The sequence below is a fragment of the Rhinopithecus roxellana genome, chromosome 6 (genome assembly GCF_007565055.1).
Source record: "Rhinopithecus roxellana isolate Shanxi Qingling chromosome 6, ASM756505v1, whole genome shotgun sequence".
In the NCBI taxonomy this organism is placed as follows: Eukaryota; Metazoa; Chordata; class Mammalia; order Primates; family Cercopithecidae; genus Rhinopithecus; species Rhinopithecus roxellana.
Window position 1 is genome coordinate 64,403,649 of NC_044554.1, and position 15,645 is coordinate 64,419,293.

The window sequence follows — 15,645 nt, forward strand, 5'->3', positions numbered from 1 at the left end:
CTTATATTTTGGGGTTCTTGTAGATACCCTTGGAGATAACTAGACAACACCTAATTTTGTTGCTGTCTAATGCTCTGTTTTTATGAGGGATTTGTGGAGATTGTATAAAGCTTCGTAGAATCTTTTTGCTATTTAAAAATATATTGGCTAGGCATGGTAGCTCATGCCTGGAATCCCAGCACTTTGGGAGGCCAAGGCAGGAGGATCGCTTGAGTTTAGGAGTTCAAGACCAGCCTGGGCAACATGGTGAAACCCCATCTGTACAAAAAATACAAAAATTAGCTGGGTGTGGTAGCAGACACCTGTAGTTCCAACTACTAGGGGGCTGAGGCAAGAGGATCTCTTGAGCCCAGGAGGTCAAGGCTGCAGTGAGCTGAGATCGTGCCACTGCACTCCAGCCTGGGTGACAGAGTGAGACCCTGTCTCAAAAAATAAAAAGATATTAATGTGAGCAAAGTAAAGATATTCTGATGGTATATTAAATCATAGGCGTGCTTGGATTACTGGTTAATCAATGGCTAAAAACTTTGGAAGATTTTTTACTTGAGAAAGGAAAATTGGTGCTATTAGTACTACATTAATTCATTAAACATTTGTTGAATACATTTGAGACACGATGCTTGGACTAAAAAGTACAAAAATTAGCAAAATATACTCTATCTGTAAAGAAGTTAACACCTCATGCTTACTTTGTACCCCTTATTTCATCGAAAGCTAATGTTGGGGTTTTTTGGTGGGGGGTGGGAGGAGCGGTTTTTTTAAAAACAGGGTGCCTGTTGCCTGGGCTCAAGCAATGCTCTCGCCTCAGCATCCCAAGTAGCTGGGACCACAGGTGCATGCCACCATGCGCAGCTAATTTTTTATTTTTTATTTTTTAGTTCTTTTAGACAGAGTCTCACTGTCACCCAGGCTGGAGTACAGTGGTGCAATCTCGGCTCACTGCAACCTCGGCCTCCTGAGTTCAAGCTATTTTCCTGCCTCAGCCTCCTGAGTAGCTAGGATTATAGGAGAGTGCCACCACACCCGACTAATGTTTTTGTATTTTTAGTACAGACAGGGTTTCACCATGTTGGCCAGGCTGGTCTTGAACTCCCGACCTCAGGTGATCTGCTTGCCTCTGCCTCCCAAAGTGGTGAGATTACAGGCATGAGCCACTGTGCCGGGCCCCAGCTCATTTTTTAAATTTTTTGTAGAGGCACGGGGGTCTTGTCATGTTGCCCAGGCCAGTGTCAAAACTTCTGGGCTCAAACAATCTTTCCCCTTTGGTCTCCCAAAGTGCTGAGATTATAGGCATGAGCCACACGCCCAGCCTAAAGCTAAGTTTTATGTCAGTAAATCTGTAATTAGGAAATTCAGGGTCTTTATTTTCCATTTACTTTAGGAACTTGTATAAGCCGTTTATTCTACCTGTTTCTATATCTTAACTTGCTTCATATCTATCTTTGGAAAGATCTTGAAGGATACACAAGGGATTATGTGTTACTTGTGAAGAACTCTGTCTTCATAAGAAATTGACCCCTTCTCTTTACAATATACACTGTTCCTGAATTGAGATTGAAATTTTTTTCAGTCCATTATTGCCAGTCCATATTAGTCTTCTTCCAGAGGCTGTTTAGCATAGAATTGGATTAGAATTAATCTAATTAATTAGTTGTCTACAATCTACTGCACGATTTTGTTTACAAAGTTGTCTTCAAAATATGGCTCCCCTTTACAGTTGTGACTAGCTACTAGAGACCAGATTTTATACTTTGGTTCGTTTTATTATGTCTGTAGATAAGTTTATTTTTCCATTGAAAATGATTTCAGTAGCCTATGTAGCACTTTGCCAAGTAGTAATTCATCAGAAAATAATTGAAGGGACCAGGCACGGTGGCTCATGCCTGTAATCCCAGCACTTTGGGAAGCCGAGGCAGGAGGATTACCTGGGGTCAGGAGTTCAAGATCAGCCTGGCCAACATGGTGAAACCTCGCCTCTACTAAAAATACAAATATTAGCAGGGTGTGGTGGTGCACATCTGTAATCCCAGCTAGTCGGAAAGCTGAGGCAGGAGAATCACTTGAACCTAGGCGGCAGGGGTTGCAGTGAGCCTAGATTGTGCCACTGCACTCCAGCCTGGGTGACAGAGCGGGACTCTGTCTCCAAAAAAAGAAAGAAAATAATTGAAGGATGTGAAATATTTACTTGAGCCAAGATAGTTTTTCTTCTGTTTTATCAGGAACTAATAATTGAAATGTAGGGCTACTGAGACCAATATAAAATATATTCTTATATTTATAGATATATTAAAACAGCTTCTGGATTCAATTCTTAGAGTGAACAAAGCTTTATTTTAAGCAAGAAAAGAGAAGAAACATCCAACCATGGATTAGGACTGGAAATTATACAGTGACATTTTAGTTTAGTGGAGACTTTTGGGACATTTTTCTTCATATTCTTGACACCCACACAGTCATTCAAATCAACAAGATTGTATCTATTAATTTAACTGATAGTTCTCATGCCTTCCTAGAATTAGTCAGATTTTAGGTAATTACTTTGTTGAACAGAGCATACAACAATGTATTTTGAACTGTTGGCCGAATTACTGGGTAATTTAGCTTGTCAGATTTTTCTTTCTTTATACGTTGGTCTAAATATGTTTATATAAGTATTGAGATTGTGGCATTAAAATTAGAAAAGTAGTCTTCTTTAAGACATCTTTATCTAATACGCTTTCAGGTTCATGCATGGGAGATCTCAGACCAGTTGTTACAGATCCGACAGGATGTGGAATCATGCTATTTTGCTGCACAGACCATGAAAATGAAGATTCAGACCTCATTTTATGAGCTCCCCACAGACTCTCATGCCTCTTTACGGGACTCATTGCTAACCCATATCCAGAACTTGAAAGACTTGTCACCTGTCATTGTAACGCAGGTAAATCCTGTGCTTCTCATTAGAGAAATTTGTATGGCCATTTGGATTTATCAGGATTATTTTAATTGGTATTGCTAGGCCATGTGAGGTAATGTTAACTTCATTACAGATGTACTGCTGTATTCTTGTAAGTGGATAGAAAATGAAATTTTTAATCTTTTGTATTAATCTTAGAGTTCATTTGGTTTTGAACTAACTTAATACCAGAAGTGGTTAAGGTGAGTATATGTTTTCACAGGCATGCTAGGTCAGAGGTTTAGGTAGTTGCCTTTTAAGAAATCTTTTCTGGGCTGATTGGCTTTAGTAAAGGTCTCATGAATGAAAGGTTGAACTAGAGCATCTGTCCTTTTCCCCCTTGGACAGGGAAATACATTAGATAGGAAAACCGGAAGCTTCTGTGAGTACATACTCACATGTGTCCTCTGCCTGGCATAGAAGTGCCCTTGAAGAGGAGGCTTTTGCTTAAGTCTTCAAGATGAGAAATGGAAAGAGAAGGGAAATGGCAATCCATTATTTGAGAACTGAGTCAAAGGTCTGACTTTGTTAGTAGCTTTGACCTTTGGCATAGTATAATTTATATGTCTGTGAAGTTCTGTGGTATTGCCAAATAAAAGTAAATATTGATATATTTTGAGGAATGTCCATACTCTGTTGTTTAACTTCTTTTCTGTTTTTTTTTCTTTAATTTTTAAAAGTTAACTCTTAAATTTCAGCAATTTATAGCTAACCCAGAAGAGTTTACATCAGATACATATAACTGAAGGTTGGGAGAAATGGGGGAGGGGAGGTTAGTCTTAGTTGTTATATTGTTTGGAAGAAATGTAATTTCTTTGCTTCCCAATTAATATTTATTGTAACCCTATTTCTGTTCATCTGTCTTCATTTATTCTCTCTTATTCAGCTGGCTTTAGCAATAGCAGATCTTGCCCTACAGATGCCTTCCTGGAAGGGATGTGTGCAAACACTGGTGGAAAAGTAAGTAATTTGTATTGACTGTATATTAGCATTTGGAATTGCCATTAACCTACACAGAGAAATTTGTTGGCAATAGCTAGATATTTGACTGTTTCCCTGAACTCTTAACATAGAATTATATTATTAACCTTTGTTAGATTAAGTGAAACTTATCTAAAATTTTAAATACTACTGAAATATATTGTGTGGGATGTAAAAGACTAGTAATTTATGTAACACACACTTCTTGAATTAATTGCAGCAAAGTCTTTTATTGCCTTGTGGATCACTCTCACTAACTGGCATGACAGTCATTTTGTAAAAATATAGAATTTAAGAGTATATTAAATGAGAAGTTGTTATGAATATATGTTTTTACTAATTGGGGTTTGTTTCACGTTTATCAGAGGGACAGTATTCTTTTTAGACACACAGAACTTGCTACTTTGGAACAAGTATTCCTTCTGGGTCCTGGCAAGATAATCTTGATATTTGCTTGCATTTGGTTGGGAAGTTATTTTTGAACAGAGTAGATGTACTTTTTACTTACAATGTAGTGTGTCATTACAGCCTTTTATGGATAACTTTTTATTTATTTTATTTTATTTTGAGCTGGAGTTTCACTCTTGTTGCCCAGGCTGGAGTTCAGTGGTGCAATCTCGGCTCACTGCAACCTCTGCCTCCCAGGTTCAAGTGATTCTCCTGTCTCAGCCTCCCAAGTAGCTGAGATTACAGGCATGTGCCACCATGCCCAGCTAATTTTTATATTTTCAGTAGAGGCGGGGTTTGGCCAGGCTGGTCTCAAACTCCTGACCTCAAGTGATCTGCCCACGTCAGCCTCCCAAAGTGCTGGGATTACAGGTGTGAGCCACCTCACCCAGCCTGTATAACTTTTCTAAAAATTATTTTTATTTTTTTTGAGACACAGTCTTGCTGTGTCACCCAGGCTGGAGTGCAGTGGCCCAGTCGTGGCTCACTACAACCTCAGCCTCAATCTACCGGGCTCAAGTGATCCTCCTACCTCAGCCTCCTGAGCAGATAGGTTATTTTTTAAAGAAAATTTTTATTGGGGAAATTGACACATGCTCCTTGAAAAAATTCTAAGAGTATGGAAGCGAACCCCATCCTCTCTCCCTATCCTTATATATTGTTTTTGAAACAGGGTCTCGCTCTGTCACCCAGGCTGAAGTGCAGTGGTGTGATCATGGTTCACTGGAACCTGCAACTCTTGGGCTCATGAGATCCTTCTGCCTCAGTCTCCTAAGTAGCTGGGATTACAGATCCACACCACCATGCCTGGCTAATTAAAAAATTTTTAATGTAGAGACAGTCTCCCTGTGATGCCCAGGCTGGTCTCGAATTTGTGGGCTCAGGTGATCCTCCTGCCTTGGCCTCCCAAAGTGCTGGGATCATAAGCATGAGCCAGCACACCTGGCCCTTAACCCTGTATTACAAGCAACCACTATTAACAATTGGCTATGTAGAGTTTCCTTTATGCATTTTAAAATAAATAAGTGCATATATATTTTAATGTACAAATACCTGTGTATTTGTTCACCCATATTCAATATGTTTCATACATGTTTTTCACTTACTACATTGTGGACATTTTTTCATGTTAGGACATATAGATATCACGTTCATTATAATGGCTATGTTTCATTGAAAAACTGTGTCCTTCTTTTAATCTTAACTGATTGTGGAGGACATTTATGTTTATATCTTTTTTCTCTCCTTAATAGTGGTGGGAATGCTGCTTTTGTTGAGTTACTCTGATGGCTGTTATCTTACGTGATTGTGTATTTTCTGGCTATAAATAACATATCTCCCCTTTTTTCTTTTGCAGATACAGCAGTGATGTTACTTCTTTGCCTTTTTTGCTGGAGATCCTTACAGTGTTACCTGAAGAAGTACATAGTCGTTCCTTACGAATTGGAGCTAATCGGCGCACAGAAATTATAGAAGATCTGGCCTTCTACTCTAGTACAGTAGTATCTCTATTGGTGAGTAAGTTTGAAATACTAAGTTGCTGCATAAAGGCAGAAAACCATGATGGTTATTTTGTAATCCAATTGCATTATTGTGAAATAGCTTTCTTTGCAAAATTTAATGATGATGCTTTGGCATTTATGTAACACCTTACCATTACAACATACTTTCAGAAACTATGCTTTTTAAGTTTCTGTATAATCCTCTAAAGGTGACGTTATCTCTTTTATGAATGAAAAATGGACTTTAGAGTTACACAACTGTTAATTCAGAATTTGAACTAAGGCCATCTCTTTATATATCTTGTGCTCTTCTACTGCTTAATGCTCCAAACTGTTGACTGTTAATAAAGGATCATGCAAAGGGAAGTGTGTATAACCCTACTTTACTAAGAAAGGATCCTTCCTGTTTTTTTTCTAATTGATACATGAGAGTGGTACATATTTGTGGGGTTACATGTGTTACTTTTATTTTTTGAAACAGGGTCTCTGTCTCCCAGGCTGTAGTACAGTGGCATGATCTCAGCTCACTGCACCCTCCCCTCCTGGGCTCAAGTGAACCTCTCACCTCAGCCTCTTGAGTAACTGGGACTACAGGTGTGCGCCACCATGCCCAGCTAAGTTTGTGTTTTTTTTTTTTTTTTTGTAGAGATGGTGTCACTTCATGTTGCCTAGGCTGGCCTCGAACTCCTGACCTCAAGTGATCCACCTGCCTTGGCCTCCCAAAGCTCTGGGATTACAGGCGTGAGCCACTGTGCCCAGCCAGTGTATTATTTTTATCCAAGTGTATAATATGTGATGATCAGATCAAATCAGGTGATGATCAAATTGAGATATTCATCACCTCAAACCTTTATCATTTCTTTGTGTAGGGAACATTCTAAATCTCTTTCAGCTATTTTGAAGTACTCAATAAATTATTAACTATAGTCACTTTTTTGTGCTGTGTAACACTGTAACTTATCCTTTCTATTCAGCTGTATTTATGTACCCATTAATCAACCCTTCTTCATCCTCCCTTCCCCATTACCCTTCCTAGCCTCTGATCACCATCATTCTACTCTTTACCTTTATGAGATCCTTTTTTTTTTCACTCCAACATAGCAGTGAAAGCATGCGATGTTTGTCTTTCTGTGCCTGGCTTATTTCACTTAACATAATGTCTAACAGTTCCATCCATGTTGCTACAAATGACAGGTTTTTATTCTTTTTGTGGCTAATGAATATTTCACTGTGCACCTATACCATTGTTTCTTTATCCATTCAGCCATTGGTAGGTACTTAAGTTGATTCCATATCTTGGCTCTTGTGAATAGTGTTGCAGTAAACATGGGATTGTAGACATCTTCTTGATATACTGGTTTCTTTTCTGGGTATTTATCCAGCAGTGGGATTGCTAGATCATATGGTAGTACTATTTTCAGTCTTTTAAGGAACTTCGATACTGTTTTTCATGACTGTACTACTTTACATTCCAGAGCGTTCCCTTTTCTCTGCATCCTTGCCAGCATTTGCTATTGATCTTTTGCCCATTTTTTTATCTTTTTTTTTTTTTTTTGCTATTGAGTTGTTTGGGTTCCTTATATATTGTCGTTATTAATCTCTTGTTGGATGGGTAGTTTGCAAATATTTCCTCCCATTCTGTAGGTTGTCTCTTCACTTGGTTGATTGTTTCTTTTGCTGTGCAGAAGCGTTGTAGCTTGATGTAATCCCTTGACTGTTTTTGCTTTGGTTGCCTTTGATTTTTAGGTCTGTCTTAAGAGATCTTTGCCCAGATCAATGTCCTGCAGCATTTCCCTAATGTTTTCTTGTAGTAGTTTTACAGTTCACATCTTGCATTTAAGTCTTTAATCCATTTTGATTTGATTTTTGTATATTGTGAGAGAGAAAAGAAAGGATCCTCTCTTAAAGATGAACTGAAATTTTGAGAGGGAGGTGATAGAAGATTTTACTTGACCTTTTGAGGAGTATCCCATTATGGATAAGCTAATACACATTTTTAAAAGAATTAGATGTGATTAAGCTCCTTTCAGTTAGTCGACATTTTTAATACTCTAGAGCAGGAGTGGGTAAATCTATAGTTTATGGGTTGGCTGCCTCTTTTTGTAAATAAAGCTTTGTTGGAACACAGTTATGCCCATTTGGTTATATTTTGTCTGTCTATTATTTTGGACTATATCAGGATAATTGGGTATTTTTCACAGGGACCATATGGCCTGCAAAGTGTAAAATATTTATCTGGTTCTTTTTTTTTTTTTTTTTTTTTGAGACGGAGTCTCGCTCTCGCTCTGTCGCCAGGCTGGAGCGCAGTGACTGGATCTCAGCTCACTGCAAGCTCTGCCTCCCGGGTTTACGCCATTCTCCTGCCTCAGCCTCCCGAGTAGCTGGGACTACAGGCACCCGCCACCTTGCCTGGCTAGTTTTGTGTATTTTTTAGTAGAGACAGGGTTTCACCATGTTAGCCAGGATGGTCTCGATCTCCTGACCTCGTGATCCGCCCGTCTCGGCCTCCCAAAGTGCTGGGATTACAGGCTTGAACCACTGCCCCCAGCCTTATCTGGTTCTTTATAGAAAATGTTTACTGGTTCCTAAAGTACATGGTAATAAATTGATTAGCCCATATCTCATTTATAGGTCTTTATAGTCCAGCTTAATTTTCTCAATAATGTGGTTATACAGCTTGAATATCCCTTATCAAACACTTCTGGCTTGGGACCAGAAGTGTTTAGGGAAGGGCAAAAAAAGTAGTATTTGGGATTTCTGAGTTTTTTAAATTTTGTAATATTTTCATTATATTTACTGGTTCAGCATTCCTAATCTGAAATGCTCCAGTGAGCATTTTGTTTGAACGTTATGTTGGCACTGAAAAACTTTTGGATTTTGGAGCATTTTGGAGTTTGGATTAGGGATACTTCACCTATAGTAAATTATTTTTCAGAGATGTGTTTCAGTACAGCAAGATCATAGATCTTTTTGTTTGAAAAAAATTAAAATTCTGTTAAAAATTGTGTTCAGTTTTGTATTAGAAATTCATTGGAGGGCTGGGTGCGGTGGCTGACCCCTGTAATCCCAGCACTTTGGGAGGCTGAGGCGGGCGGATTACTTGAGGTCAGGAGTTTGAGACCAGCCTGGCCAACATGGTGAAACCCCATCTCTACTAAAAATACAAAAATTAGCCAGGTGTGGTGGCACACTCCTGTAGTCTCAGCTAGTCAGGAGGCTGAGGCAGGAGAATCACTTGAACCTGGGAAGCGGAGGTTGCAGTGAGCCAAGATTGCGCCACTGCGCTTCAGTCTGGGCGACAGAGGGAGACTCCATCTCAAAATAAATAAATAAATAAATAAAATGATCCTTTTAAGTTAAATATATGTTTCTTACTTAGCCATTTATTTTAAAGAAATCGTTTTATGGAAAATTAGAAAATATGGACAGCAAATTACATTCAAACCATCTGGAGATCATACAGTTAACCCTTTCTTCTATGAACATACTTCTTTATGGACATGTATACAGATATTTTAAGCCCAAATGCAATTATACTTTACTTATTCTTCTGCATGTTGCTTTTTCAGTCATCTGCTTATCTTTTCATGTTAGTAAGTTTTCATATCATCTGATAAACCCAGACCATATTCACATTTCACCAGTTGGTCCTAAGATATTCTTTACAGGCCGGGCCTGGTGGCTTATGCCTGTAATCCCAGCACTTTGGGAGGCCAAGGCTGGCAGATCACAAGGTCAGAAGCTCGAGACCATCCTGTCAACATGGTGAAACCCTGTCTCTACTAAAAATACAAAAATTAGCTGGGTGTGGTGGCATGCACTGTAGTCCCAGCTACTTGGGAGGCTGAGGCAGGAGAATTGCTTGAACCCAGGAGGCAGAGGTTGCAGTGAGCCGAGATTGCACCACCGCACTCCAGCCTGGGTGACAGAGTGAGACTCCGTCTCAACAAAAAGAGAGAAAGAAAAAAAAGTTACTCTTTACAAAGAATATCCAATCTATAACTATGCCTTGTATCAGGTTCTTAGTCACAGTCCCACATCCTGTTCCTTCTTTAAAATGACATGACTTGTTGAAGAGATTGTACCAGTCGTTTTATAGAATTGTCTTACCTTTATGATTTTCTGATTGTCTCTCCTTTGTTTCATTTAGCTTGTTTTTCTTTTCTCTGTATTTCCTCTAATTGGAAGTTGTATCTAAGCAGCCCTTCTCAGTAGGGGTTCCTCAAGAGAATTAAACCTAAAGCTTTCATTATATGTAATGAATTCTTTCCTCTACATTAATAATGGTTCTAGCTATATACCACCCTTAGGATAATTAAGAAAATAGGCACTCAGATAATTTTCTGAAGGACTTAATTCTTATACAGTAAACTTTTTTGTAGCTATAGAGCCTCACTATGTTGCCCAGGCTGGTCTCAAACCTGGTCTCAAATGATCCTCCCTCCTTGGCCTCCCCTAATGATGAGATTACAAACGTGAACCACCACACTTAACCTATAGGATTTAATTCTTTCCTAGGATCCTGATTGAGAAAAACTGAGAGGCTTGGATGATTAGTTTTTAAAAGTTAAACATTTTGGGATAGAATATATCATAGGTACTTGATGCTTCTGTTAGTGATGCTAGGGTTGACCACTGGATTAGGATGAAAGTCTGATCCTTCCATTTTTAAAAGTCACCTTCCTCCTTTGTAATATAATGTAGTTTGTGTGATGGAAGCTTGTTATTTTATGAATGTTCAATTCCCTGTCAGACTTTAGCCTAATTATTTTACATTCCAGTAGATAATCCTTACTTTAATCAATAATTTCATTATGGGCCAGGCAATGTGGTTTATGCCTATAATTGCAGCATGTTGGAAGGCTGAGGTGGGAGGGTTGCTTGAGGCCAGGTGTTCAAGACCAGCCTGGGCAACATAGCAAGACCCTGTCTCAAAAAAAAAAAAATTAACCAAGCATGGTGGCATACACCTGTAGTCCCAGCTACTCAAGAGTCTGAGGCAAGAAGGATCACTTGACCCCAGGAGTTCAAGGTGGCAGTGAGCCATGGTTGTGCCAGTGTACTCCAGTCTGGACAACAGAACAAGACTCTGTCTCTAAAAATAATAATACTTTCATTTTGCAATGGCTTGCAAAATGATATTTGACTATTTCTTTCATTCCTTGTACATATAAGTTGGCATTCTTATGGACTCCTACTAGAAGGGTAGGATAAATCTTAATTGTTTTCAAAATGAGGGTTTATTTTAAAGCTGCCTTGAATGTTAATTTTTTTTTTTTTTTCTGTTTTTGTCTTTTTGAAGTATGATGGACTCATGTTCATTAGGTCCAACCAGATGTTTCCTTTCCAAATTTCAGAATCCCATTTTTTACCAGTCAGTTTCCTAACTTTCACATGAGAAGTGTGGAGAGACTGTAAATTCAACTGTTGTTTGTAATTCAGCAAGTCACACAGTTTTGTATGTGAGTTTCAGCAGTGCTGACTTTGTAGCCACAAAAAATAAGAGCTGCTTGTAGACTTGGCATGAAAGCTCTGGTGCTCACTCTATGGCTTGAGTTGAGAATTAATGGACTCGAATTTGTCATTTTCTTTTTGTAAGCACTTGTGAACTTAAAATAATCCAGTCCACATGTATTTTGTGTCATGGTTACTGCCACAGCAGTCAACTACAGCAGCCACTTGGGCATTCAAGGCACGTGCTTGACTTAGCACATCATGACAGTCAGTCACAGGTGATATTTTCCTAACTGTGCAGTCTGAAAAATATATTTCCTGTGGTGCTTAAAAATGTCTCTAATTTTGTCATGTAGCTTGTCATGTTATAGAACCCAGAGGATGAAATTAGTCCAATATGGCCAAGAAAAAAATGGGCATGTGGCTGTAATGCCAGGGTCCAAACTCGTCTTAAGACCTTTTCTCGGCCAGGCGCGGTGGCTCAAGCCTGTAATCCCAGCACTTTGGGAGGCCGAGACGGGCGGATCACGAGGTCAGGAGATCGAGACCATCCTGGCTAACACGGTGAAACCCCGTCTCTACTAAAAAAAAATACAAAAAACTAGCCGGGCGAGGTGGCGGGCGCCTGTAGTCCCAGCTACTCGGGAGGCTGAGGCGGGAGAATGGCGTGAACCTGGGAGGCGGAGCTTGCAGTGAGCTGAGATCCCGCCACTGCACTCCAGGCTGGGCGACAGAGCGAGACTCCTTCTCAAAAAAAAAAAAGAAATAAAAAAAAGGACCTTTTCTCGTTTAGTTTCCTGCACACTCTCCTTTAATGGTTACATTCTATCCTATTTCTTGTTAGTATTATACTTTTGTGGTCTCTCCTAATGGACCCATTCCTAAACATGGTGTTGAACTTTTTGAAGTTTTAAATGTGTTTCTGCATGCTGTCATAGCTGAACTGAACCTGTGCTTCTAATATTTTTGTCTCTCCACATTCTATTTTGTTAATCTAAGATCTCAATTCTTATTTATCCCTGCTATCTTTTTACTGGTGAGCTCTTCTGGACTCTGGCATTTATCTTGAAGCTTTTGAAGACTTACTTTAAGAGACAGATTTTTAACATAGCATAGCTCTCAAAGAGAAACAGAAGATAACTCTTAGTTCTGATGCTTTAGAATGTATGTTTGATTTAATTTGCAGAATTTCATCTTTTCAAAGAGATTAGTTTTAGAAACAGGTTTTTTCAGAATTTGGTCCTTCAGTTTGAGTCTGTAGTTAGAATGTACAAGCAAATCCTTCCACTTGTATACATCATGTCTTATTAAAATTGAAATGACATTCAAGAAGTATAAAGGCCAAGTGATTATGTAATTATATATGCTTGTTGGAAAAAGGTGGAGTTGGAAAAAGGTGAGTTTTTATCAACAGCATCAAAGATTCAATTGAGAGTTTGAGACAGGTTGAGAGGGAGAGAGAATGAGTATCAGCTCTTAAAGAGAAATCTCTCAGTGGCTCCAGTTCATGTTAAGGGAACTTACTCTACTTTCAGCCTTGAAATTAAGTGCTCCTGTGCCTTTATTAGTTTATATATCACATATTTAAATATATTGCATATATTAGTGTTATACTCTTTTCTAAAAATTCTGGCCACTTTAGTGATTCTAGGCAACTGCCTGGCATCCGTGAATATTTTCTCTCTGAGTTTCAGGGGAACAAAGAAAGTCTTGAGGTAAAAAATAACTAGAAGAACTTAATGGGGCCAGAACCATATTTGCAACATTTTCTCATCTCATCTAGTGTGTTTTCTGGTGACTTTTAAAGTGTTATTTTATTTTTTAATCTGTAGAGACAGGGTCTTACTTTGTTGCTCAGTTTAGTCTAGAACTCCTGGGCTCAAGCAATCCTCCCACCTCAGCCTCCCAAAGTGCTGGGATTACAGGCGTGAACCCCTACACGCAGCCTCTGATGACTTTTTACGAGTACTTTCCCCTATAAAGCAAGAACTCAGTTCTTTCCTTTCCTGCCATTCTTCCTTCTTTTTTTTTTTTTTTTTTTTTTTTTTCCCCCAGACAGAGTCTGAAAGTCTAAGTGTTAGAATGACTGGTCAGCTTATTTGTCATGTACTTTTCTTCCTCCCACTGAAATATAATGGCCTGGAAGAGAGAGAAGAAATAGAAGGAATCAGGTATATTAATGTACTTGGACTTCCTTTCTTCTGTCTTCTGAGAAGGAAAGGTTGTTTGTTTTGGTTTGTTTTGTTTTGTTTTGTTTTTGAGATGGAGTCTCGCTCTGTTGCCCAGGCTGGAGTACAGTGATGCGATCTCGGCTCACTGCAAGCTTGGCCTCCCGGGTTCACGCCATTCTCCTGCCTCAGCCTCCCGAGTAGCTGGGACTACAGGCGCCCGCCACCACACCCGGCTAATTTTTTTGTCTTTTTTAGTAGAGACGGGGTTTCACCATGTTAGCCAGGATGGTCTCGACCTCCTGACCTCGTGATCCGCCCGCCTTGGCCTCCCAAAGTGCTGGGATTACAGGCGTGAGCCACCGTGCTCAGCCGTTTTGTTTTGTTTTTAAAGGTAGCTTCCGGACCTGAATATCTTTTATTTTATTTTTATTTTTTGAGACAGAGTCTCACTCTGTCACCCAGGCTGGAGTGCAGTGGCACAATCTCCGCTCACTGCAAGCTCTGCCGTCTCCCGGGTTAACGCCATTCTCCTGCCTCAGCCTCCCTAGAAGCTGGGACTACAGGCGCCCGCCACCACGCCCGGCAAATTTTTTTCGTATTTTCAGTAGAGACGGGGTTTCACCGTGTTCGCCAGGATGGTCTCGATCTCCTGACCTCGTGATCCGCCCGCCTTGGCCTCCCAAAGTGCTGAGATTACAGGCATGAGCCACCGCCCCCGGCCCAGATCTGAATATCTTTTTTTTTTTTTTTTTGAGACGGAGTCTTGCTCTGTCGCCCAAACTGGAGTGCAGTGGCCGGATCTCAGCTCACTGCAAGCTCCGCCTTTCGGATTCACGCCATTCTCCTGCCTCAGCCTCCCGAGTAGCTCGGGCTATAGGCGCTTGCCACCTCACCCAGCTAGTTTTTTGTATTTTTTTAGTAGAGACAGGGTTTCACCGTGTTAGCCAGGATGGTCTCGATCTCCGGACCTCGTGATCCGCCTGCCTTGGCCTCCCAAAGTGCCGGGATTACAGGCATGAGCCACCGCGCCCGGCCCAGACCTGAATATCTTAAATATCCCCTCTGTGGGAATGAGCTGGCATACAGTCACTCATTAACCCCTCACTTCTCTTCATCTTAGCAACCTAGCATTCTTTGGAGCACAATAATAAAGACAGTCATGTTCAATGTAGATTTATGTAGTAGATGAAGCTTTGAACTTGGAGAATTTTCCTGTGCGTTTTATATCTGCATTGTAACCACAAATATCAATATTTAGATCTGATTTAATAATACATTATGGGATTTCACCCCCACTCTCATGCCTCCTGAACCCCATGAAAATTACATTTCTAACTCATTGCTGCAAGAGCTATTTTAAAACATTCTTTGTCTAGAAAAAGATGCATTACATTTTAGTTTGGAAAAAATATATATCACAAAAACAGTCTACAAGGAGGAACAATGAGTTTTAGTCTAATTCTGTTTTATCTTTTTTATAGTATTTATAGTAGTATCACTTTCTGTGGGATGACATGTTTATTATTCTATTGCCAAAGCTGAAACATTAGCTTTTCTTGTGGAAATATACAGTAGTATGCCTAGCTTACTCTAGTTATCTATTCTGTGACAACCAGGTATATAAATAAGTAAACTACTTATAAAATAATTTTTTGGATAATACAAACTTAATGCAGAAGTGGGAACTAAGAAATTAGTAAGTTATTTCTGAAACAACTTGGGTAAGTCTGTAACCTCTCTGTACCTTAGTTTTCCCATTGAGAAAGTAGAGACCATAATAGTAGCTACCTATAAAGTTGTATTTGGGGATTGTGTTAGTGCAGTCTCATGCTGCTATAAAGAAATACCTGAGACTGGGTGCAGTGGCTCATGCCTGTAATCCCAGCACCTTGGGAGGCCGAGGCGGATTGCCTGAGATCAGGAGTTTGAGACCAGTCTGGCCAACATGGTGAAACCCTGTCTCTACTAAAAATACAAAAAAGTTAGCTGGGTGTAGTGATGTGCATCTAATCCCAACTACTTGGGAGGCCGAGGTAGGGGAATTGCTTGAACCAGGGAGGTGGACGTTACAGTGAGCCGAGATCGTGGCACTGCACTCCAGCCTGGGCAACACAGCAAGACTCCATCTCAAAAAAAAAAAAAAGAAAGAAAA

General features: G+C 39.8%; 1 protein-coding gene across 5 annotated transcripts in view; it reads left to right on the top strand.

The window, feature by feature from the left end:
* TNPO3 (transportin 3) overlaps positions 1-15,645 on the top strand; it is a 103,370-nt gene that overhangs the window by 36,343 nt on the left and 51,382 nt on the right. For all 5 annotated transcript variants that reach the window (XM_010378756.2, XM_030933270.1, XM_030933271.1 and 2 more), the window contains 3 exons: positions 2,723-2,923; positions 3,825-3,898; positions 5,724-5,880. In XM_010378756.2, the coding sequence (XP_010377058.1) occupies positions 2,723-2,923; positions 3,825-3,898; positions 5,724-5,880 (432 nt within the window). The remainder of the gene's footprint in view (positions 1-2,722; positions 2,924-3,824; positions 3,899-5,723; positions 5,881-15,645) is intronic.